The sequence below is a fragment of the Coffea eugenioides genome, chromosome 6 (assembly GCF_003713205.1).
Source record: "Coffea eugenioides isolate CCC68of chromosome 6, Ceug_1.0, whole genome shotgun sequence".
In the NCBI taxonomy this organism is placed as follows: domain Eukaryota; kingdom Viridiplantae; phylum Streptophyta; class Magnoliopsida; order Gentianales; family Rubiaceae; genus Coffea; species Coffea eugenioides.
The window spans coordinates 10,234,577-10,260,216 of NC_040040.1; the positions used below are offsets into that span (position 1 = coordinate 10,234,577).

Sequence of the window (25,640 nt, forward strand, 5' to 3'; positions counted from 1 at the left end):
GTTAGAATAGATTATACAAACGGTTATCGTTACTGATAAAAATTAAAAAAATATATAAAAAGGACAAGCACTTGAACAGTACAACTTATTGTAGAAACAGAACATTAGATGAGTTCCCTCACCAGATGGGCCACCTAGTTAACACTATTCGACCTCAGAACTCAGAATTCTCGCCCATTTTCTTCATTTCAATTGCTAGATTTGTATCCTCCCCTTTTTATCTTCTCAAACAAACTCGCTACCCACCAATAATGCAGAAGTATTACTCGCTGGTACGTACACACGTCATCCCAAGAATTACCATTACTTTCAAATTTAATTGTGTTTTAGAAAGAAGGATAGTTTAATTGTTTATAGGACAAAAAATCTCAGCGATCACTGAACTATTGGTCCGATCATGTTTTGACCATCAAATTGTATTTCGTCAATAATTGATCACTAAACAATTTAATCAGTAAATTTGTAATCATTTGATAGATAATTACTTTTACTTTGAAAAATTAATAATACACGTGGCAAAGTCCAGCAACTACTTGACCGTATTCTCCTCTTAATTTCTTTCCTCAAACAATCACCGAATGGAACATAATGTGGAGGGAAAAACAGAGACTCAATTGGGAGCCCTAAATCTTCAGCCACAAATCAAAGAAGCTGAAAAAGAATACAAAGAACATCGAGGAGCTCTCCTAAACCTATACCTAGATGCTCCTGCGGATTAACAGCAACAATGAAGACCTCATGGACAAATTGGAACCAGCAAGAAGATATGTGATATGCCCTTTAAGAGAGGTAAGATTTTTTCTAGAAATGACGCCTTTGCCAGAAGAAGAGCGACCTCTAAAAGCCGTCTTGTGGAGAAGCTCCCAGCCTGGGTTAAGAAACCTCATCCGGTGAACGAATCCTTTGTTGTCGGCTGATGAAGAAGCAATCTTGTCCGCAAATCCGTTGTCCCGAGTGGTGAGCAGCACTCTGCTGGCAGTTGGTTCTCGGGACGAAAGTGCAATGTAGAGGCACTACCAAGCATCGGCAGAGCAGACATCATCCAAAACAATCAAGACTCTCTTGGACTGCATGAACTAGTAATGCTTCTGAGCCAAGTCCAAGTCTGAAAATGGGGCCATGTCATTCCCTGGCTCGGCAGACATGTTGCAGCAGCAAATCCTCCAAAATTTTTCTGGTGCGGAAGTCCTTACCCATTGGAGCCCAAGCAAAGCAATCAAAATGGCGGCAGACGGAGCAGTCCCCATATACCTTTTGGGCGAGAGTTGCATAGTTATTGAACAAAATTGCTTTCATGTTTTGCCACTTTGTATTGCTAATTTCACAGATTAAAAGTAATTATCACCAAATAATTTCACAGATTAAAAGTAATTATCACCAAATGATCAACGATTTAATAATTAAGTTATTTAGTAATCAATTACTGATGAAAAATAGTTTGATGGCCAAAATATGATCCGACCAATAGTTTAGTGACCGTTGAGATTTTTTGCCTTTGTTTATATTGCCCAAGCTACACGATCCAAGCTATCCGAGGCTCAATAACTAACAATTCCAAGTGAATGGCAATGCAACTGTAAATCCGATCTGCATCGTCAAATTCCACTTTGCCAAATAGACAAAATTGAGTTAATCGGCTTAATGGATGCTCCAATCATTTACATTCCTTAGCTTCAGCCGAAAGGAAAAACAAAAAGCTGCACACTTGACAATGCCATATTCGATGTTTTCTTTTTTGTCTATGAGAATGCCCGAACCAGTACACGTATAACGTACATATCTACATTGGTACAACTCACAAAACAGACTGCAGAACGAAAAATTGATGCACGCCCTCATTATCTATATTCAAAAACTACCTACTACTAAAGAGTACCCCATACTTTGCAGTCCTGTACACTACTGGCCAGTCCATTAGATCACATTTAATGAAGGATACAAAGGCAAAAAACAGTTAGAAACGGGGAAGACATATTGGGCAGCCAGCTCTGAGACACAGGTTCACGACCTCCAGAATGCATCAGGGTCATTACTGTACAATGTCCGATCTTGGACCTCAAGGTTTGCCACATGATAATTAATCAGCCGCGCCTGGAATATTTTACACAGGAGCAGTCCAGAAGGAAGCATCCACCATCCACTTTCATCCCTGCAACAGCACAACACAGGTTAAATTCTGCTAATAACAGAGACATAAGCCATTCAGTTGCTGATTGCAACTTCAGAAACAAGAGATCCTTACAGGGTAAAATTCCAGGATTGAATGTTCCAATGCTTTTTATTTGATGAGGATTGGGTCTTAAAATGGACAAATCCGCATACAAATGCAACCACCTGATATCAACCACAAAAAAGACAATAAGCATCATATTTAAGGAGCATAGACAAGTGGAACCTTATCATGAAACGGCAGACAAATACATTTGACACAGAAGATTTGAACTTTGACGACCTCTCCCATAATCTCAATGAACAAGAAAAAGTGAAGTGTGGATTTCTTTCAAGAATCTAGAGAGGCCAAGCTGCATGGTGTCAAGTGTAAGTTTCTTTCAGCATCCGCGGCAGTAATCAATTAAGGAAAAGATCCGTATTTAAATTATGCAAGTCAAATTTAGATAAGGATTACACATACCGTGCACTTGCATAATGCTAGTGCTTAAACCTTTTCTAACTTCAGACCAGTTTAAATGTTCAAGAAAAAGATCGAAAGGACATGTATAAATAGTAGTAGTCATAGGTCTTATGAATGAATAGTTCATATGGGTGTATTCGAGAATCGAGAGTTTCAGGAAAAATTATGGTACCAAGTTCATCAATTAACACACACTCAAAGTGAATACAGGTCAAATAATGGGAAAAAGGCAGAGATTTTTTCTTTAGGGGGAGGCAATCGGTACAATGCTACTTACAACATTTATCACTGAGGTAATATTCCATAGTGCATATCCACGCATGAAACCTGCTGAGCGCCTAGGTCCATGACTGAATAATGCATTGATTCCTGCTGGGAATGGAAGAAGAATGCCGAGAGGAAGAATAAACAAGACCAAAAAGAAGTCCAACACTGAACTGGAGTATAGCTGAAGCAGAGTAAGCAAGACTAAGCTAACATCTCCTAGAAGAAGCACTGATGTTACCAAACCGACAAGATCCTGCAATAATTCAAACAAGTGAGAAAGACAGCCTTATTTATGCTCAGAGACATGCATGTGCTCAGAGAGAGAGAGAGCTCCTAAATCAGAAAAGTTTCCTAAAAGATGGTTGGGCAGGTAAAATCATGCCTGATGTCCTATGGGTTTTGTATTGCGAATTATATAGTAGAAAGGAAAACTAATAGTCATCTTCTCATTAAGCATCCGAAGGTTCTTGGTGATCAAAATTTCTTCAGATATCCTTTTATGTGATATTGCAGGTTCATTGACTCTCACAAGATCCAGTGCTTTCCTCCAACGAGTACCCGGCAAGCTGCACAGTTAAACAAAAAGGAGAAGTTAGGGACCTCAATTTCAGGTATCAATGATATTTGAATATATATATATATATATATATGAGTTTGTTACCTTGACTGTTTCTCAAGTAAGCTATGTTTATCTGGTCTATCAACTGCAGATCTTAAAGCTTCACTTTCAATAGCGCATACAAGAAGTCCAAACTGGCGATAACCAGAAGCTGAAGGTTGGAAGCAAGCCAGATCAACACGCACACCATGGGATTTCAATGTGGGATTTGCATGTGTCTCTAGCCAACAGATAACTGGATTAAAAGTGGCCCTGAAATGACCACGGCGAACTAGACGCAACTGGGCATTTAGACCAGCCACTAGTCGGTACCATATTGTAGGTGGAACTGACTGCAATGTGGAGCTAAGAACAGTCAGTGGGCCTTCAGCAGAACCACAAGCAGAAAAGAAAGGGATACAATTTGATTCAACAGAACCCTAGTAGCAATCATGGTAATCAGCATCTGAGAGTAACCTGGCTTATTAGGCAAGTAAGAATGTTATCACTCTGAAGAGAGAAAGGAGCCATATAAGATCCATCTCCCCCAAAAACAACAGACATTGGAAATCTCTGATGAAGACGAGGAGGGAGGTCATCCCTTTTTTCATCACCGCCAAGGAAAAAATCCACATATGCAAGCATTAGATCAGAAGTTGCAGCAACCTACAAGAGGAGAGACTGATCATCAACTCCTCAAGAAAATACATAGGCTATGAGAGAGAAGAAATTTGTAAATAAAGGAAGATCAATGCTATTAAAATTAGCTTTTACGTTATCTATATTGGAAATATAGGTTTGGGAGAAAACATTGACATTTAGCCCAGCTACATTAGTGTGATCTTTTCTTATGGCACTAAAAGGCCTGTGCTTAAGTACAGAGCCAGTGACAGATTAAAAGAACTATTTGGTTGGCAAGAAAGGGGGAAGTCATTCTCAACGAAAAAAAAGAAAAAGAAAGCACTATACCCCTAACCATAGAAACCGGTCGTTTTATGGCTGTACATAATTAAATGCATCAAACAGACCCAATAAGCAATTTTAAGAACAAAAGGTATGATGCAATCAACAATGAGCTCAAGAAGCCCATTGAATTACATAATAAAACCACTAGTCTGTGTTGGACATGGTTTCTCATGAATTTTTCCTGTTGAAGCCCTAGCATCCTTAGCCAAAGTTAATTCAAAGGTGACTGTGAAACACTTAAATGGCTGTGACTACGCCATAATGCAGCATCTCGTTCCATAGCACCAAAATGGCACATTCTTGGCTGGTGCTATGCATAATGCTACCTGCTGTTCCACCATAGCAGTAGTTCCAAAACTTCCAGTTTTTATGCTTTTGCCAGACAAATATCTAGTTCTTGATCTGCTCACAGTATCAGTGATCAAGTCATAGCAAAGGATTCCAGGGTTTAAGCATTTTAAATTCTCCATTGCCGTTCTCTCACCTTTTTCACACTTCTTTCAATACGAGGAAAATTTCTGGAGGGAAAAAAATTTTCTGAATAACTAATAAAATTTCAATATCTTTTTCCAATAATGAAATGTGCTAAAACTCGTAATTCAACTCCTAACAACCCCACCTTTCCCAGCCGCAACAGAATTTTCAAAGTTGGAACTCTATGAGGATACAATAACAATAGTCTTGCTTAAGAATATGATTGAAATCCTTCATCGGTAACTCCCATGTCACCCTCATCTTTGATGTACTTATTCAGGAGTGAAAGACAAACTTCCAAAATCAATGCAACTATTGTAACTAAGACCTGAAATCAATGCAAGTTCATAGACCAACAAGCTAATTGATATTCACAAATTGTCAATGAGGAAGAAGTGGTTTTGATGAACCTTCAGTCCTTCATACAAAGCACGTGAACGGCAAGAGCGCAAGCAAGCATGATCATATTCTGATCGAACAAATTCACGTAGTTGTTGTATCTTTTTCTTCCGGCAGAACTGAAGCCATGACCAGGCAAGCGGGTACATAAAAACAGAAAAAATGCTATAAACTGAACCTTCCCACCAATGGTAATAAGCTAAACAGTTGATTTCATCCACAAATCTGTTAAAGGCATCCTCATATCTGCAAAATAAAAGCCATAGCAGAAGGATTCAATTCATTCCAATAATTTAAAGAAACGATACATTCAGCTAGCAACTATCCACATCAGCTTCAGCAAAACTTCCAGCTTCAAAGGATTTGAGCTAAACACAGAAAGTCGAAGAAAAAAATGTATAGCATTTATACTCTGGGAGGAACAATGATAGAAAACTTACACAATTTCTATTACTTCCTTAGGTGGCGAATGATGAAGATGCCAGGGTTCCCAAAAAGTGTTGGCTCCCATGAAATACATTCTGTGCACATGACTTTGTGACTCCTCAGTTCGATTGGTTTCTAAAACCTAAGACAACAAACATTTATCATGCTTAGGATACCCAAATGATGAAGATGGCAAATTATGTACAAGTTAAGCATGAATGCAATTGAAACAGAAGAAGCATCTGAAATGAGGACAGCAATATTAAAGCAAACCCAACCTCATTCAGTGACTCTAAGAAGGGGAATGAGCGATCAATTGGTGAGGCCCGGCGAGTAGGCACACGGTCTGGTAATTCATCTGCGCAGACAAATTTCATCCTAGCTATGCTTAAAACGAGAGCTAACAGAACAAGGAGACTTAGGAGGATAAAACCGAATAACCATGGTCCACCAAAAGCATAAATCAAGTCTTCAAGGGCTGTATAACAGTTTGGCATGTGATATCTATCCGAGACACACATGTATGGGCAAGGCGTTTCAGTAACACCTCCTGTATAAAAGTGAAAGTCATAAGAAGTATGTACAGCCATGTAAAAAAAGTAGTTCAATGAGTTCACTAATGCATATCATGTTTCAAAATTTACATCATAATACTAAAAATGTCAAAACTAAAAGACAGAATGTTAAACTATATTGTATTACACATCTTCGAGTCAACGAATGCAGACAGGCCAGGGAATCTTCAATTGAAGGAGAAAAAGGGAAGAAAGGTTGCATGATTGCATTGCAAGCAAATGGAACACCAATAATAATACCTCGAACAGCAACATATGTAGCACGTCGTGGAAGCTCATGAAATGGGCATTTATGACAAAGGGCTTGATCAGATCCACTTACATTCTTGTATGTTCCAATTGGGCATTCCTGTACCATTTTAAAAATTGAAAATGCAGCTTTACAGAATAAACCAAAAGAAACACCAATACAGTAAAACTAGTTAGGGCTGAAATCGAAGATGTGGGATGTCCATCATGACTACAAGGCAAGAAATAAGTGCTCAAAGATGGTGGGTAAGTTTAGGCATCAAAAAGCAACTTGATTTATGCATTAGATAAACAGCACAAAGATGATCACCTTGACAGTTTGAATGAACATGAGGAGCCATAAGATATGAAAATTAATTCCAATTGTAAGTGTCAAAAGGCTTACCAAGAATTATCTAGAAAATGTGAGAGTGTATTTGACAGAGCCACTCATTGAAGTTGAAAGTGTATTTCAAAGAGTTTCCTATTATAGTTGAAAGTGTACTTTGTGCAGAATCCAACTTTAGGTGTTCAAAATTTCATTGTTCTCTAAGCACCCAAGAGAACCAAGTTTAGCAAAAGCAGCAACGAACCTGACAAAATATCCCATACAGCCCTTTTGGGCATGCTTTTCCACTGACTGTTCCATTTTCCCCATTTTGACCCATACCTCGACCAAATCCTCCTCTGCAATTCCATCATCAGACATGCACCCCGTTAGTAGCGAGCACAGTAGAAGACAAAAGAATTTCCTCCAGAATATTGGAAGATACACCCTTTACTCCTTTTTTTTTTTAACACCCAATGCCAGTTGAAAACTACATCAAAAGAATCCACTGAACTCTGGTATTTGAAAACTTGGAAAAAAGACTTAAGTTCAAAGACCTATAATCTTATGCTGAAAAGAATAGTTAAACTTGAAGTTCTTAGATTAATTTTCCAAAGGTTCAAGCTCCCTTTAGAAATCCCTCAAATCAAATTCAGGTGGAAATAACAAATCGTACTAAAAAAATCCAAGGGTTAAATGTTAATAAAACAGTAATCAAAGGAGCATGAAGGGTTCAAAACAAACCCAATATTGATGGTTCCTTTTACAATAGCTGCGGGCAGATATTCATCTCCCATGGACATGTCTGACCAATGAAAGTGAACCCTTCCACCACCTCCACCACCACCATTACTACTGCCCAATCCCCCAACAACTGAAATGGCAGAGGAATCACCAAGTGCCAAATTATGAAGAAATAGAAGAATGGTTCCTCCGGATCCACCCCCACCACCTGCTTCTGAAATGGTCTCACCCTCTAGCTTTCTACTATATTTTGCCTTGTTCTCTCCATTTGCTTGAAGTGAACCATAGACAGACAAAAGTGACAACGAATGCTCCAGTGAACCCATAACTGACACAAGAAAGCGAGAATCAAAGGATTATCAAGATGCGTTCAATCTAAGTAACCTGAGCATGGCATGTCAATGGCCAGAATTCTACATCAGTTTGCAAAAATAATAAAGAATATTATATGTGAATCTATTAAAAAGTGTAACTAGTGAGTGACAAAAAACCACCTGTGGTCTTCTTAACAAAACTTTTTAACTGTATAAAGTGAGGCAATACCTTGAGACATTAAGATGGAAAAGAAAAGGATCAATGCTGAAAGGGCAATCAATCAAGTTTAACATATCGCATGTAATATTCAGAACTAAAAAAACAAAAAAAACAAAAAGCACTAAGCTCAGATAGAGAGAGTGAGACGATACAACTGGACCTTCCACTAGTCCCTCTCAATTAAAAAAATGCAAATGTGAAATATTCTTTTTGACGGTCTAAATGTGTTAAAAATGCATCTGATGATGAAAAACAAACAACACTATGAAGATTCTCATCTATAATTTCAGCCACAGATCTCAGCTAGTTCCGTAACTGATAATAAGGAAGCAATAACAGCAACATTCAGATCCTAAGAAGTTCAAGCCAACAAGCAAGTTTTGAAAGCAAGTCATTGAAATTTTGATTTCCTATAATTTTTAAACCATAAACACCTGAGCCAGACGCTAAGTATGATCCTGGAATCATAATAAAGCCTTGTTCTGAAAGAATTATGACACAACTCCAGATTTTTTTTTTTTAAAGGTAAACTACACTTTGCTCCGTCAAACTATTCTCTTATAACATGTTGTACCCTTGAAATGTCAATTGCATCAATCGCCCATCTGAGCTATTCCATACAATCAAATACCTCCAGATAATGTGGGTTGATGACAAAGATCACGTAATCAAACATGCACCTAAAAGATATACAAGATTTGAAATGTGAAAGAGGTGTTGCGTGTTAGGAATATTCTTGATCAAATTGTAAAGTACAAGTAAAACTAGTTTGACTCAGATTAACCGTTTAAGGAGGCAACTGATGTAATAAATCGTTTAAACAAGCAAATTGAGATAAGGTCATTTTTCCAGTGGTTCAGTGTAATCTACCATTCTAAATATATTCTTCAAAATTTATTTCTTTCAAAAAGCTTACCAATGATACCACCACCAGCAGCTGCATCAGGTAAACTATCATTTCCACTTCCACTACCAAGTTGACAAGGCAAATCAGCATCACCATAAACACTACCACCAGCAATGTAACTGCCATCATAGAATGTATCCCCACCCCTACCACCATGTCCTGCTCCACTACTTAGACCACTGGGCAAAACTTCACCTCTTCCCAAGCCACCAATACAGCCTGCATATTCCAATCAAGGGAACATGCTTCATACAATTCCACGATAAATCACTTGCAGCTTGTTTCAAGAATCTTGTAATTTCATTAGAGAAAAAATGAAGAAATCTTGAAGCAGAGACAGTAACAAAAAATAAAGTGAGAGACTGGCAGACAAGGCATACCCAGCCCAGATGCACTTATTTCTCCTGAGGGTTTTACAACTACTGTTCTGACCCAGTGAAAGTGAATAATGGATCCTTCTACAAGGCCTTCAACAATTACATCTTCGACACGACATATCTGCACAAGCAACTTACTATGAACTTTAGTCTAAAAATATGCAAAAAGCTTAAAAGTCGCAACACCTCCCTAGACCAAGCAAATCGAATCTTCAAACTAATGTATAGAATAGGCTTCACTCAGGCACAAGTTAATAAGGCTCCTTGGGAGACCCTTTGCTCTTCAATCTTTCATGAGCCTTACCCAAGGCTCAGTCTCATTAAAATAATATTTCTCTACTTCTAAATATACTCTGGTTTTGAGTGTTGAATCTTTTAAATACCTGAAGAGTGAAGGACAAAGATGCATTCACATTGCAATCCTCAGGTGGATGAAGCAATTCCACAGGGCAATCCCGTAGATGACACTGAAGGTTTGAAGCCCTGAAAACAAGGAATTAACAAGCATCTCAAACCATTACAGAAAAGTTGCAGATGAGAAGAGAAAAATATAAAAGGAGAAGAGGGGGAGGAGCCACAGAAAGAGAGGTCAAGTACAATGAAATCTGCACTTACATATAACTTTTACTTGCATTTTGCATGGGCCCTCTTAGAACAGATCCAGGCCCAACCTTCACATGATAAGAGAGAGATTTACATAAGGCTACGTCCCACAAATGATATTCGACAGCATAACATTCTAAATTTAGAATAATGCCTATATATGCAGCATGGACACATTTCATACCTCGTAAATGCCTAAAATGACCTATGGATTGGAGAACATCATCACAAGGTACATCATTTGTCAACAAATAATAGGCACAAAGAAAAACATGGAGTCTTTACAATAGTTTAGACACATGCTACTAATGATTGATACCACAATCCTATAAAGAGATGACAGAGATGTCCTGATCTCCTACTCCTTCCTAAACTTAAATTCCACTCAACATTTCAACATTTTTCAGCTCTGAGGCTTTTTCAAGAACACAAGACAAGCAAGAAAAACTATAAGGTCCAATCATGATTGACTATGTCCATTTTAACTTCACCCAGTCTTACATTAGGTCCTCCCATACTACCGTTTGCAAATTTCTCATTATTTTAAATCCTTTGGAGAAGAAGTTTTAAGTTTCCTTTTATAAAATATTGCTCTTAGCGATCTAGACAAACAAACTACAAGTAATTATCTCAATTTTAAGTATTGTACACCTGGGAGAGTTGTATTATGGGAAGAACATGATTTGGAATCCAAGGTGGACATACCATGTTTTTCCCACTTCGCATATAACAACAATGCCAGTTCAAACTGGGATAGAACACATGGCAATTAACTAATCCAGCATATAATTACTTTTTAGTGATTTCTTCCCTTCAACTCTTCCCCTACTTAAATGTTTCAGTTTTTCAGTAACCCTCAAACTCCAATTATTATTCGCAATCCGACAGCCACTTTATTTTTGGAAAAAGCTGTCTTGTTAGAAGAGGACAAGGTAACTCATATGGTGAACTGAAAACATACAAACAACCTATTTGTGGAAGGAAAGAATAGAAACATTAAGTTCTTAATGAGATAGCACGCCTAGAAAGCAATAGTTGATATTAAGTTCTTAATAAGATAGCATACTTAGAAAGCAATACTTGACAAGGCAGAATACAAGTTCCAGAGATAAGGTACAGGGCCTAACCAATTCAGCCAGTCACTGGGCCATATAACGTAGGATTTGACGCACAGTAAAATGAGGTTTTTAGTGTAAATTAGGAATAGTAAATGTTTCACCAAAATTTTATCTTTGGGCCTCAAGGTTCAAAGTAAAGCGTGATATTATCTGTTTATATTTCTAAGATTATAAATGTCCGGAGATTATGGGGCTGAGAATTAGCAAGGAGTAGGACCAAAGCAGTGGCTACTACAAGAATGGGAGGTTTCTGAGCTTTCACTTATCCCAAGAATTTGAACTAATGAACGCATTGAAAATTGCTTTTATTTTATTTGTTTGACATCACAGAAAAAACTAGTTAGTTATTGGGGTCCAAATAAAGCAGGAACTAATTAAATCTAACCAAACTGAACTCTCAAATAATCTCAAATAGGTTAAACTAAGAAGACATAAAAGATGAATCAAGCTGTGCTTCTAATCTGCAAAAAAAAGAATCTCTAATGGAATTAGTTTCCACAACTTGAAGAAAAAAATTTCTGACCAGCCAATAGAAAAATGCCAACAGATTAGCTACAGGAAAAACCAAGAAGTGTGCAAATGTACTTCTACTGATTTAAATTTATTAAAACAAAAAAAAAACTGCATAGTAACAACATTTTGGAAACTAAAGTTCAAAGACCTATCAACAAGTGGAAGCAAGTGTCAGCAATCACAAAGGTATGTTTGAAAACCCTTTTCAACAGCATGAGAGTCACTCATCCATAAACTACAACAAGCCTCAACAGATATGCTTTTTGCCCATTTAGAAAACTTCAAATTGCATCACTTTCCACAAAAAGAATAAAAAGCAGAAGGCAAAGATCTTGGGTCAAATGCAGGACAAAACATCTTCCAACAAAAGCCAGTTCTTCAAAAACAATGTACCCAATGCTTAGGTTATATATGAGGACATGTTGATAGTAAAAGCTCAAAATTATTTGATATGCGCTTTATGTAAAAATAATCTCTGAAACCAAAATCGGTGAAGTATCCTAAGTTCCAAAAAAAGGACAGATAGCTTATGACAAAATAAGAGAAAAATTTTCCACAAAAGGACACGTCACTTATGACAAAATAAGTCAAAGTCTTCCAAAAAAGGACATGTCACTTATGACAAAATAAGAGAAAATCAAATATAAACAAGAATTTTTTGATTGGTCAGTTAACCCTCATGGCATGTTCAGATTTTGCTTATTTCAAAATGTTGAAGCGTGAAAGGTGCATATATAGAGAGCCAGTAGTCAAATTAAACATAAATCTGGCAGATAGTTAGAAACTGATGAAAAATAATAGCAGCTCAGATTAATTAAATTAAACACTTTTTGAATACATTTTCTGGACGAATACCCATGGGGGTTAGTCAATATGCAAACTTGAATAGGAAAAGAAATATGATTAAGAGAATGTTCATAATCAAAAATTGCTAAAAGCAAAGTTAAACCATGCTGCTATAAACACAGGAGAGTAGCTTAGTTACAGCCTCCCAGAAGAATGGAATAATTATCAAGATCCTTACACTTATGCTGTAAAACAGTGACAAAACCAAGTGCTGGGCTTCAATAAGATCTCCTGGTCCAGTTAAGTTCAATGAACCCTGTCCATGGACTCCCAAATTTGCATTCGAATGTATCATAGATGATCCCTGGTAGTTAATAAGTTTTATCGAACACAAGAAATTAAAGGTGGACGCAAACAATTTTTTATTTAAGGTGAAAATTAAAAAAATTAATTAAAAAAAATTGGTAGAAATTTACCTTAAGTACCACCAAATTGCTGGCTTCAAGCAAAGATGTTGCAACAATTGCATCTCCATCACCATTTATAAGCATTTTGGAGTTCAACATCAAGTAAATTTTGACAGACATTCGCAATGCCCCATAGATCTATGATAACCAAAAATGAAAGTGAAGGACAAGAAATAGGGCTTAAGAAAAATTTACAAAATACACCTAAAAAGGATAAATAACAAATCACCTATATAATATATATTAAGGAAGAGCACACATGTCCAACCATTAACAGTGTACTAAGCAGTTCTACTTTGCAGAATTATTCAGAATGATTAGTTAGGACAGAATGGTAAAATGGTGCAAGAACACAAAGCAACAACACCATGAACTTGAAGATATTCAGCATGACTCTTATTGCATGAAAACTGAGTGTCATTTTTCACCAAGTGTACATGCATCGGGTGTGCCCGTGATCACTGTTTTGCATAATCCATATACATAGACAACCACAACATAGAGATTTCTATAAAAGTCATTAAGATGCCTGAACTGGCAACATAAATGACCAAGCTTTTTGATCTGACTGCAACCATTGAGCATGAACTAAGATGATTCTTCACTCGGGACCCTAAATACAAAAGAATTTCAAAAAAGATTCTTCCAAAATACTAAACTTCTCTCTAACTTCTAAGGAAGAAAAAGCAGAAAAGATAATCATGTTATATGCCACAAGCTCTGACAACTGCATTGAGATTATGCATGCAAGTAGATATTATGAGGTGTCTAAATTAGATTAATGACCATAGTTTATTTTTTGTCAGGACTCCAAATCTTTTAGGCACAAAAATAGTACTGAAGTCATAGAGTTAAAAAAGAGGTACAATCACACTGCATTGTCAATTGAAATAGCAATTACTTCTACTCAACCTGAGAAAGAAAATCTCTGCAGAAGTAAGTGATCCCCATAACTGGGACCTTGACACTTCACTTAATAATAAACTCCAATTTTGGCTGAAAGAATGACGTATTTGTATTTTCAAGCACTGACCTAGTAGTCATCTGAGACCTCAACCGAAATGAACTATAAATTTATGCTTCAAAGAAGAAAATAATGATATCACTTGCCTTAATCACCGAGTCACTCATCAAAAGTTCTTCTGCCATCAACTCAAACTCTGATAAGGCATAATGTACAAGTCCAAAGGTTAAAGCTGCGCCACATGACAAACTAAGTTGTCCTTGAACCTATACAAAAGCGTGCAGTCTTAAACAATGTAAATGCAAATAAATGGTTTTAAGTAAAGTCAACACTTATGAGCAAATAAATCAAGAAAAACCACAATGAATAAGTTGTTACTCCAAAAAAGATAGTTCACAGATTCGTCTCACTACTTAAGGTCCAAAAGACTAAGTTTGGCCAGATGATCATTTTGATTTAAAAATTGTCATATTTTCACTCAATGGTCTCAATTCTCACTTATTGACCGACCAACCTTGTCTCTGATCACCTCAAAGATAACCTACTCTGAAGCGCCCAGCTCACACTCAAATCCACAATTTGACAAGAGTTTGAGGCATTTTGTGGCATGTTGGTGTTTGGATGTCTGAGCGGCAATGTTTTTGTATTAGCATTCATGGAGTGCCGCCATGCCAATTGATGTATAACACAAATGGCATGTGTTGCCCCTTGAAGGTGCATTTTAGTGTGCTTTAGCTGCTTTTCAGAAAATTTTCTGTTTTATTTGACATATAGGCAAACGGAAAGGCTGCTAAGTGATGACAAAGGAATTCTCCGGATATAAACTAGTGCAATTCCAGTTACTACAATTCCAGGTACTAAAATTGATGAAATTAGATATGAAAAGTCAAAGAGTTAACTCAATATCCTACTTTCAATCACTTCTCTTCTCCACATCACTGCCACTCAAATTACAAAGGTGGGGCAATGGCTGAAAAAGCAATTAACGTTTCATGCTTTGGTTTTAGCCTTTGATGTACATTGCCCAAATGATTTTCTAAGCAATCAGAATTCACCCTGGCAGCTTTGGATTATAGGAAAAGGCTACATAATCCAGACAGAAAGATGCTTGTTGGAAGTCATTGCGGTGATCAATGGCTGATGGAACTTTTCCTGCAACCTGAGAACGCTGAAAAGATGGATTTCTGGAAAGAGAAAGCGGGAGGATGAAGCAAAAGAATGTATCAAAGAAAGGAAAAGGCAAAAATAGAACAACTTCAAAGAACCACAAAGGATTCTGAAAAAGTACATATGTCATTTTACCAGTTAGTTAATTCAAAAAGTTTAACAGTTCACTTTACCAGAAAATCTAATGGTCTTCCATTTGCATATTTAACAAGAGTGTAAAAGGTGCACTTTCGAACCATAAGATGGCAAAGTTTACAATCCTTAACAACAACAGCAACAACAAGAAGGATGTGCAAAAGACAGCAAAACAAAAAATAGAAGCACTTAAAAGAAACTCAAAGGCCTCATAAAAAGTTCAAAGGCACATTTGCCATCTAACCTGTTAGTTTTCATTTGAAAACTTTGACAATCAACTTTACTAGAAAATCTAACGATGTGTGGTTGGCGTAATGGACAAGAGCGTAAAAGGTACACTTGTTTCAACCATAAGGTGACCACGGTTTAGGATCCTTTGCTACAGGGGCGAAAATAAAATTTTATCCAAAAGAAATAAAGCAGGATTATATTAACAAGACGATTTATGGCAATTCGTTCCATTGACAACTGATAGGTACAAGGATCCTTTTCTTCTTTGAGGTTCAGGGTGCAGAAGATGATGAAAGAAAAGAGAATTTCTTTTTTTTTTTTCCTTTTCCTTTTCCTTTTCCGCCAGACAGAATAAATGAGGATAGATAAAAAATAGAACAGAAGGAAAAGAAGGTAAAACGAAATACAACTTAATTAAGAGTAAATTCTAGGCGCAACTGTTCTTTGACTCCAGAACTGGAAAAGCATTATTAACAGACATATTTTTATTCACAATCTTATACCATTTGACACTAAAATGTAATACCTGCCTCCATAAACCACAACTTTGTGCTCCAAATTTCGTCCTTAGATTAAGGTAACCTACCATGTCTAGTGTACTCTCATAAACCTACTATGTCTAGTGTACTCTCATGAGCTTAAAGAGAAAGAAATTTCCCCAAAAATTTTAGCAAACTGCAAACCACAAAAAGTTCTTCATTCAACAGATTACTCTTACCATGTAATCTGCAACTATCTAAACAAACCCTACAGGCGTACATATGCATCATGATTGCTCTAAGCATTTGCATTCAGTGTTGATATTTTAATTATTAACTTGCAGCTCCAACTAGAATAAGTTTGGCTCATGAAGTTTCAAAAATAATGACCGACGCAAAAGGAATGAGGATACATCCCTGAATCAAATACACATATGCATCAAATAATAATTCACTATGGGAAAGAATGCAAATAACAGGAAAGAGATTATGAGGCAAACGAATTATTGACTACTCAATGACCTGTACACGACTCCAAAGCAAAGGAACTGTAGCCCGAGCGCGATTCAGAATATAAACATTTGTCCAAAGTGGCTGATTTGGAAATGCTAAAAGAAGCGTGTCAGTATCCGTTGACATATTTTGATTGTTGATCATTAGTCTTCGAGGGACAGCATCATAAAATGTCCCAGCAGCACCAGCGTTAGTTGGACAGCCAAAACTTCTTCCCCCTGCAAAAATGAGTGAATTGTGACAAAATTATTCAGGTTTAAGTATCGACCTTGCTCTATGAAGCATTTTTAGTAAGTAAACATGCAATGCATGAATTCCTAAGGCTGATGACAAAGACTTTTTGCATGCAACACATTCAGGGAGAATTGATTACTAGCAGAATATTAAAATATTAAAAAAAGAAAAAAGGAAGTTACGTCACTCACTGCACTAAAATAGACAGGTCTAAGCAGGGAGCTTACTGAAGAAGAGATGTAATGAAATAATCTATGCATGATACAGCCCTTAAAGAAGGAAACGAATTTATATAGCCAAATGGTGTCTTTGCCAACACACAGATACACAGAATAAACATCTTTGGACTTATTGGTAGATTATGGTCTAGTACAAGTACGCGTGAAAACCAAAGAAACAATCATTAAGTACGTAACTCACTTAAGATATCAGATATCCTATTTAACACAGAGAGACTTATGGAAAAGGTAAAAAGTAATAATAACAAAGATACCCCACTTAACCAACAGTGCTTGTTCATGGTTTCATAATTTTGTATTAATCTTTTCAACAAGCTTATCTGATTATCAGGAAATATTCATTATATGCTCCACTAAAACAAATTATCTAATCACGTCATGCTTTCAACTGAAATCTCTGTTGTTATTCCACTTCCATTGTACTTGTCCAACTATGCCATGTGTTGAAATCCTAACATGCTTGATGCATCTCTATAATAGCACAAGGTAAGTTGAGATGGCTTGATGTCCCAAAAATCAGGAATGAGTAACCAGAACAACCAAGATAAATTAGGTTAAGATAATTTGGAAGCATTCAACAGTAGTTAATGAATGCAATTATAAGACAACTCATGAATACCTAATGATCGTAGGAAAAGTGTAAGGAAGATCGGAAGGAAATGATAACCTGCAGTTTAAACTTGCACGCAGGATGAAGCTGAATGCAAAAATACTTATGTATAGAAAGTTAGCATAAGGCTTCATCAAAGCATGTTGAGAATGTATGTGTATACCCAAAGAGAGTCGAAGACAGATAAATTGAAGATCCATCTTTTTGTTCATGGTAAGACAAACTTCCATGAAGCAGAGAACTATAAGAAGTGGATCAAATGATATGTCAGGAGAATTTTACATCTCCCTTTGTATGTAATCATGGATCAGGAGAAGGAAAGAAGTAAATATCAGAGGGCTGCAAAGAACAATCAAAAGAAAACAATTTGGCAATAAATAGACTAGTGTAAGGAACGACTAAAAGAAAAAGTCATCAGATGAGCAGAAAATCGTTCAGATGCGTTTGTCCCTGATTCCCGAGTCTAAAGTAGATGTTTGACAACCATTTTGACCCATAACCTGGTGGGGATTAAAAACAGCTACTATAAGAAAGATATCCCGCTCAATCTAACCATAGATTGCCCCAGTAAGCAATTATGTATAGGTACAGATGTTAAACGAATAGCAAAAACAACCAAATACTATTAACACCTACCGTGAACCAGCAATGTAGGGTCATCATGCCGGCTAACAGCATTGACGGAAACTCTTCCCCCTCCTCCCCCAGCAAATCCATTACCTCCAGAAGCACTTATTCTTCCACTTCCTGTCCTGCTCTTCACGGTACACAGTTAGAATCATAATATGTTCCAAGCAACCATGTCCACAACCAAATTTAAATCATGCTCAAACTACAAAAACAAAGGGCTAGGGAGTTCCAATCCTTGAAGTAGTCCGACTGTGACAACAATGAAGCTTAAGAACTCAATAAACCTAATTCACCATGAGGTTTGTCAAATTCGAGCTCTAGAGCCAGCTTTTGCATATTGATCAAAATTTTACTAGAAAATTGTGCAGTTGAATGTTTTCAAGCTAGATTTTCAGTACTGAAGTGGCCGGGCGAACCAACTTGGGTCACTCATCTCAGTGACCCTAACAAGTGGAACCATATTGGAGTGATCCATACGTAGATAACTTGGCAAGATTTCACCATGATAGCCCTCCCATGTGCAACTAATGCTACCCAACATATTACAAATTTGCAAATGATACAAATATTTGCCCTTTCTTGTTCTCGGACTTTTCTCAAAACAAAAATGTTGACTACTACTCCAAGTATCAAGATGAACCTACTTAGACGTGGCAAGTGCTAAGGTAAGGGGAAGTGTAAACCCCCCCCCCCCCAACCCCCAAGCCCCAACAACAACAAAAATCCAACACCATCTATGTACAAAAAAGTGGAGAAGAATTACATTAGTCAACACCCAAAAAATGATTTTGGGGGAACAGGAAAGGAAGAAGAATTACGTTACATTTTCCGAGTCTTGACGTAAATGCTGCCACCAGAACCTCCTCCTCCTTTAGTCCCACCATCTCCTCCATCCGCTAATAGAACTCCGCTAACATCCACACTATCCTTCACTTGTATCCAAATCCTCCCTCCACCTTTCCCTCCGTAATCATCCTCCTTACTAGTAGTACCTCCTTTACTCCCATAACTCCACGGCTCCATCAACCAGTCCCACCCATACGCATCCCCTCCCCATACATCCTCAGGTAACTTCTTATTATCCATCACACAACTTGCCCCTCTCCCTCCATATCCCCCACCGGCACCCTGAGCCTCAGTCGGAGTCCCTGTGATTATGGATGGCTCACCTCCCAATGCGGTTGAATTAATCACCGATCCAGTAAATAAAGTAGCATTTCCGGCCTCAATATAAACGGAACCAGCTACAATCTTAGCGCTTGGGTTTAATCTAAATTCTCCGGTTATATTAACCACAATCGAGCAACCTGAGCTGGGGCAAGCTAGAACTACCCCTTGAAGAATGAATAAATTGCCATCTCCAGGAACATAAATATCATTGGTGAAGTTCAAGCTATAATTAAGCTGGCAGGTGGTGTTGAGTGAGCCGATACCTTTAAGATCTTCGCATGATAGCGGGGGAGGGTGAGGCGGTGCAGGCGTCGGTGGGGAATAATCGCGGTGAAATAAGTCGGAGGCTGCGTCGTAATCGATAATCGAGAAATCGGAGGGAGAAGCGGATGCGGAAGGAAAGCTAGGGTTCAAAATTGTAAGGTGAAAAGTTAGGAGAAATGTTAAACGGCGAAAAAATAGCGGCGGCATTTCGAACAATCGTCGGAAAACAAGAAGGTGCATAAAAGAGAGGTACAATGCGCATGAACGTTATGCATGTATTTTATATGCATGCAGCTTTATGAAGCAGCAGTATGTCTATAGAAAATCGTCTCTGGGAGGTGGAATTGAGAGGGGATGGATGAATGTTGAATGGTGGTGGAGAAAGACGAATGGCAGAGAAAGGACGATGGGTGGAGAGAAGGCGACGAGTTCGGAATCGGTGGACACAGCAGAGAGAGAGGCTTTGAAAATTGAAAGAGGTCCTGCTTGTGCGCTTCGCTTGATTTCTTTTGGATTCCTGCAGTTTGCCCGGTCGGAGTAAAACCGACCCGCTACAGTTTGGATTGTTTGCGGCCCAGTTTGCCATGGATCTTACCACATTTCTACCACTCCATTTACTTACAAGTTTGGGGCGGGAACGATCGCATTCTAAAATCTGAACCGTGCCCTAGATTTGATTTTTTTTTTTTTTTCCTCTTCAATAGAAGATTCCAAACCCTACGAGGGAAAGTTTGAGAGTGAGATCATGCATAATTGCATTTGATTAATGTTTTTACTAATTAAGTCAGTTGTATGTTCGTGTTTGCGAAGGCACGTGTAATTGCCACTATGTTATCAGTTTTTTGCATGTAATGTAGATAATGATACAATAAACATAGACGCATAAACAACAAAAGTAGATATTAAGACATATTAAAATTTATGCCTAAAACTCAATTCCAACAATCGAATGTCAATGTATTTATTTCATATCATGAAATGTTCTCTCTTTTACCAAACTGTGATAGTAAAGAATCTCAATCAAAGTTTTTAAATAAGTTGTACGTTTTTGTGACAATGATCTATAAAATTGATATTTTTGAATTTAAAAAACGTTTGGATAGTCAACTTATCCCAAAGATTATTTCGCTTGCATCGTAAACACATTTTTCAATTCACCTTTTTATCTCACATACATCACATCACAAAAAGTGTTACAGTAATTATTCCAAATAATATTTCAAATAATACCCTATCCAAACACTTTGCGGCAAAAAGGATGTTGGAAGTTGTCATGGAAAGTCAGATTGTCAGCATTAAAAATTATGTAGTACTATTAATATGGGATAATTTCAGAAACCTCCCCTGAGGTTTCTGACATTTACACTTACCTCCCCTGTGGTTTAAACAATTACACTGACCTCCCCTGAGGTTACTAATCTTTTACAAATTCAGTCCAAATGATTAAAATATTATTTTAGAGAGTGAAATTAGAATTTTGTACCTGATTTGTCCTTTGTGCCACATGTCCAATGAATGGCAAAGTATTACAAATTAATTAACAATTAATAAACTTTAACGAGCGTAGTTTATAGGCAAATACGTATTGCCTATTTAAAGTACCAGTTCTTTACATGAATTTTATTTTCAAACATTTACTTTATCACAAATATTTATTCTCAAATACAGATTTGTATTTACTCTCAAATATTTAATTTTTGTTAAATATAAAACCTACCCGTTTTTCTTCCGTAGAAATATTAATATAACATTTTTTCAATTTCAGTTACAAATATTTATGTATTTAACATAAATTAAATGATTCAGAATAAAATACTCATAAAGAGCTAATACTTTACTCATGTAATGGATGAAAGCCATAAAAAATTAACATTTTATAGGCCATTTCTTTTTTTTAAATTTTAATTTATATTAAATAGATAACCTATCGATTTTCTTTTTACAAGAATATTATTGTAACACCTTTTAATTTTTAATTACAAATATTGATATATTTATTGTAAATTAAATATTTAAAAATAAAATACCTGTAAAGAGCCGGTACTTTAAATAAGTTCTGCGTATTTGCCTATAAACACACTCCTTACTTAAATCAATAAACTACACTCCTTAACTTAAATCAATAAACTACACTCCTTACTTTAAATAGTGTAGTTTATAGGCAAATACGCATATCCTATTTAAAGTATCGGCTCTTTACAGATATTTTATTTTTAAATATTTAATTTATGATAAATATATTAACATTTGTAATTAAAATTAAAAAGTGTTAAAGTAATATTCTTGCAAAAAAAATTAGTAGGTTATCTATTTAATATAAATTAAATATTTTTTAAAAAATAAATGGCCTCATAAACTATTAATTTTTTATGACTTTCATCCATTACATGAGTAAAGTATTGGCTCTTTATGGATATTTTATCCTGAATCATTTAATTTATGTTAAATACATAAATATTTATAACTAAAATTGAAAAAGTGTTATATTAATATTTCTACAGAAGAAAAACTGGTAGGTTTTGTGTTTAACAAAAATTAAATATTTGAGAGTAAATACAAATCTGTATTTAAGAATAAATATTTGTGATAAAGTAAATGTTTGAAAGTAAAATACATGTAAAGAGCTGGTACTTTAAATAGGCAATACGTATTTGCCTATAAACTACACTCGTTAAAGTTTATTAATTGTTAATTAATTTGTAATACTTTGCCATTCATTGGACATGTGGCACAAAGGACAAATCAGGTACAAAATTCTAATTTCACTCTCTAAAATAATATTTTAATCATTTGGACTGAATTTGTAAAGGATTAGTAACCTCAGGGGAGGTCAGTGTAATTGTTCAAACCACAGGGGAGGTAAGTGTAAATGTCAGAAACCTCAGGGGAGGTTTCTGAAATTATCCCTATTAATATTGACTTTCTAAGTTTATACTGTAGTCCCGTGCCCCAAATAAAAGGAACAAACTAAAAGTTGCGACTATTATACAACCGCAATGACAAGTTTCCCCTGTAGCTAGCTTTAGATTGCCTTCCCATTTGCCCTTTGCATATTTTAAATAAACGAAGTAGGTAATCAGGTTATCATATTTACTTGACTTTTAAACTCTTATCAATAATGGCTGGTCTTGATGAATGAAGCTTTTATTAAAAAATGCTGTTGCTTAATCACCCATTAATTTGCCAAATGCTGAAGATTTAAAGCTTTAAAAAGAATAAAAAAGCTAAAATTGTAAATGCTGCGATTTCATTAATGGTGGAAAAAATACAAGAAAGCGAGTTGTACACAAATTTTCAAATGAATGGTAAAATAATCTGAGAAGGTTTCTGCACATCTTCTCGATACAGAATCCATCATCCAATCTCCTGCTCCCACTGTTTTTCTTGCAGTTGATATCCTACATCGATCTGTTCACCACCTGAGTTTTGCTGGGAAGTACTGCGCACAATCAAAAGTTTCGATGTTAAGAGCATCAACGCAAGCAAAACACAGAAACTGCTATAGCATCAGCTGAAGAAACTGTTGTTTTATCAGGCACCCACCTTTTCAATGAGGGAGAGGTAATATGGCTTCACCTTTTCGACATCAATCCGGACTTTGCTTTTGCTGTAAAGGTCATATTTGCTGCACAAAACATAGTACCAGATGGGGTTAATTATGATTTTGTCGTACGAAGAAATCAAGATCCCATTGTATAGAGAGGAAAAGGGGATATTTACTTGAAAACTTTGAGCCACTTCAAGCTCTCATGATCCTCCTCATTCATCAAGTGCGTGTATGCTCCTGCCCTGTGCAGTGCTGCAGAATATTCACAGCTCAATGAAGAAACAAAACCGAACCTCCATCGATCTAACCACCCTACCTAATTAAGAAAATTTGTAGAATTTTCAGTGTAAATTGAAAAAAGACTGCTTACGGTAAAAAGAGTGATAGCGGATAGTAAAAAGAGCTGCCGGCGGCAATGTTGTTCCGTTTTCCTTAGCGACCTGCATATATATATTCATAAATAAATAAGAACTTCGTTAACCATAAGATGCCAAAGAAAATAAACCAATAAAAAGGTCTCAAGCTCCGAAGATGATTTGATCAAGCATACCAAATACATGTAATCATCGTGGCCCCAAGACATAACCACGTTTTCCAATCCACATCCCTCTTCATAAATCCCGTTCTTGGTGCTGTAGGAAGGGTTGCTGTGATCGGGATTATCCTTGAAATACTGCAAAAAAATAGAAAAAAAAAGTGATTATTTTCCATTTGTTTATGATCCAATTCATAAGTTACCTAACAATAAATGGCACGGCATGGCAGGTTCATTATAAAACTGCCCAAATTAAGCCAAGCTTCAATTTTAGAAGAGTACCTTGTGGTGGACGATGGATTCATCGAAAGCACAACCAAGAGGAAACGTGTCACCTGGAAAGTGTTGAAGGCAAATGTACTTAGAGCATTGTGCTTATAGAAATTTACGGCTGAAAATTATAAATCGTAACGCTGATGATGATGATTATTCAGATTCAGACGGCACTCACCGACAACAGCCCACTGCGGGAGCTCTCCAAAGGTGGGATGCAGAAGAACTTTTCCAAGATCTGTTGTTGTCGAAGGGAAACCACAAAAAAAAAAAAAACTTAATTATAGATTTTGCAGTATTAAGATAGAGATCAAGAGAAGTTGTAGTGAATAAGTCAATGACAAAACATCGCACTGTATCATTTGAGAGGAGGATCCGAATATAATAAGTAGGCATATACCGTGAATAAGTCCCGTCAAATGCAACCAATCCTCATTAGGGTAATCTTTTCTGATAGCCTCCGCAGTCTGCAGCAAATGTTCAATTTGGGGCTCATCCAAATCAGGATCGCTGTCATCAACAACATCATTGAGAAGTTCACAGCACTCCCATATGCTCATTTCTGCTTTATCCAACTTCGCATACCCTTCCCTCATCCTCTTCACCTGCCGCATTTCCATGCAGACTTATTACTACTACTAATCTTCCCTTCATAATAAATAATAATAATAATAATACCTGAAAATCTCATCCTCTGAACTCTCCTACGTACATTAATTATTAATAATCCCGACTTGATTTTCACTTCGTGGATTATTGACAGTATACGTGGAATAGTACTAATGCTTACAAAGTCGTAGGTCTGGTTAATGTGGTTGACGCGGTAGAATTCCTCCACCGTTTTCTGCCTTTCACTTTCTGCATTATAGTCCCTGCAAACATATCGGCATGCCACGAAATTAAATTTGTGTTTTGATAAAAAAAAAAAAAATTTTTGAATATATGTGATCCAGACTCCAGATGAGAGGAGCAGTTGTTTTAGTCTCCAGAGAAAACAATATCAAGAAGCAAATTTATACTGTGATCTTCGAGGTACAAACAACATCGACTGACGCTGCAAGTACAAACCTAAAGGAGTGACCAAAGGAGTTGATTTCTGGAGCTTCAAATCCGTCTGAGGTCGTTTTGGGCATAACGAATCCTCCATCCAATACAAGTTCATTAATGGTATCGCGAGGGATATTCTTTTCACCCACTGGGAAACCTGCTGGTTTTAATTATTTAAGGATGAGAAAAGCAAATGCTAGCGGTACAATTAATAGGCCTCCAATGGCATGAAGGATTATTGAGAAAGCACAGGAAATCAAGAATTAGACGGAACAACCCAGAAAAAAAAAAAGAAAGAAAGAAATACCGAGGTCAGGCTGCTGCTCAATGAGGATCGTCATATTCCCACCAACAATTGAATAATATGAGCACAATCACGAGAAAAAGAGAAGAAAAGAGTGAAGAATGGAAATCACTGGGATGCATGACGAGGGCGGAGAAATGAACGTATTTATACAGTCGGACAAAAAAATGTCCTTGCTTGGGAATTGGAGTGTTTGGAGTCCTTAACTGAAAAACCACTCGGAGTCCTTGACTGGAAATTTTTGTTGTTCCAGCTATTTTATTAGGCTTCTATCCCGCCAAATCGGGCAAACTTCTGGTGCAACCTGACCTCGTTTATCTTGAAGAGAGAACAAACGGAGGATGAGTCAGGGATAC

At 36.7% G+C, this 25,640-nt stretch overlaps 2 protein-coding genes across 2 annotated transcripts; both read right to left on the reverse strand.

The window, feature by feature from the left end:
* Positions 1–1,588: 1,588 nt before the first annotated feature.
* On the reverse strand, positions 1,589–20,015 carry LOC113773152. Its single transcript, XM_027317706.1, has 22 exons — positions 18,968–20,015; positions 18,151–18,266; positions 16,441–16,649; positions 14,053–14,172; positions 12,952–13,080; positions 12,714–12,839; positions 10,071–10,126; positions 9,839–9,938; positions 9,459–9,576; positions 9,088–9,297; positions 7,638–7,965; positions 7,159–7,252; positions 6,578–6,686; positions 6,041–6,312; positions 5,777–5,904; positions 5,348–5,582; positions 3,975–4,163; positions 3,561–3,850; positions 3,282–3,465; positions 2,910–3,152; positions 2,243–2,334; positions 1,589–2,149 (listed from the first exon to the last, which is right to left on the reverse strand). The coding sequence occupies exons 1-22, from the start codon at positions 19,816–19,818 to the stop codon at positions 2,002–2,004; spliced, it is 4,347 nt and encodes a 1,448-aa protein (XP_027173507.1). The 5' UTR covers positions 19,819–20,015; the 3' UTR covers positions 1,589–2,001.
* A 2,793-nt stretch (positions 20,016–22,808) lies between these two features.
* Positions 22,809–25,384, reverse strand: LOC113775721 (inositol oxygenase 1-like). Its single transcript, XM_027320711.1, has 11 exons — positions 25,288–25,384; positions 25,002–25,137; positions 24,724–24,805; positions 24,334–24,538; positions 24,112–24,171; positions 23,943–23,995; positions 23,676–23,798; positions 23,496–23,565; positions 23,299–23,377; positions 23,122–23,203; positions 22,809–23,017 (listed from the first exon to the last, which is right to left on the reverse strand). The coding sequence occupies exons 1-11, from the start codon at positions 25,319–25,321 to the stop codon at positions 22,991–22,993; spliced, it is 951 nt and encodes a 316-aa protein (XP_027176512.1). The 5' UTR covers positions 25,322–25,384; the 3' UTR covers positions 22,809–22,990.
* Between the last annotated feature and the right edge of the window lie 256 nt (positions 25,385–25,640).

Excerpts from the sequence above, each read along its gene's own strand:
- LOC113773152 (XM_027317706.1), bottom strand. The coding sequence starts at position 19,818 with ATGCACCTTCTTGTTTTCCGACGATTGTTCGAAATGCCGCCGCTATTT. Across the intron at positions 16,650-18,150 it reads CCCTACATTGCTGGTTCACG|GGGGAAGAAGTTTTGGCTGT; the intron begins GTAGGTGTTAAT and ends TCATTTTTGCAG. Across the intron at positions 3,466-3,560 it reads TTACTTGAGAAACAGTCAAG|CTTGCCGGGTACTCGTTGGA; the intron begins GTAACAAACTCA and ends TTAACTGTGCAG.
- LOC113775721 (XM_027320711.1), bottom strand. The coding sequence starts at position 25,321 with ATGACGATCCTCATTGAGCAGCAGCCTGACCTCG. Across the intron at positions 24,539-24,723 it reads TTAACCAGACCTACGACTTT|GTGAAGAGGATGAGGGAAGG; the intron begins GTAAGCATTAGT and ends GAAATGCGGCAG. Across the intron at positions 23,378-23,495 it reads CCGCTATCACTCTTTTTACC|CACTGCACAGGGCAGGAGCA; the intron begins GTAAGCAGTCTT and ends AATATTCTGCAG.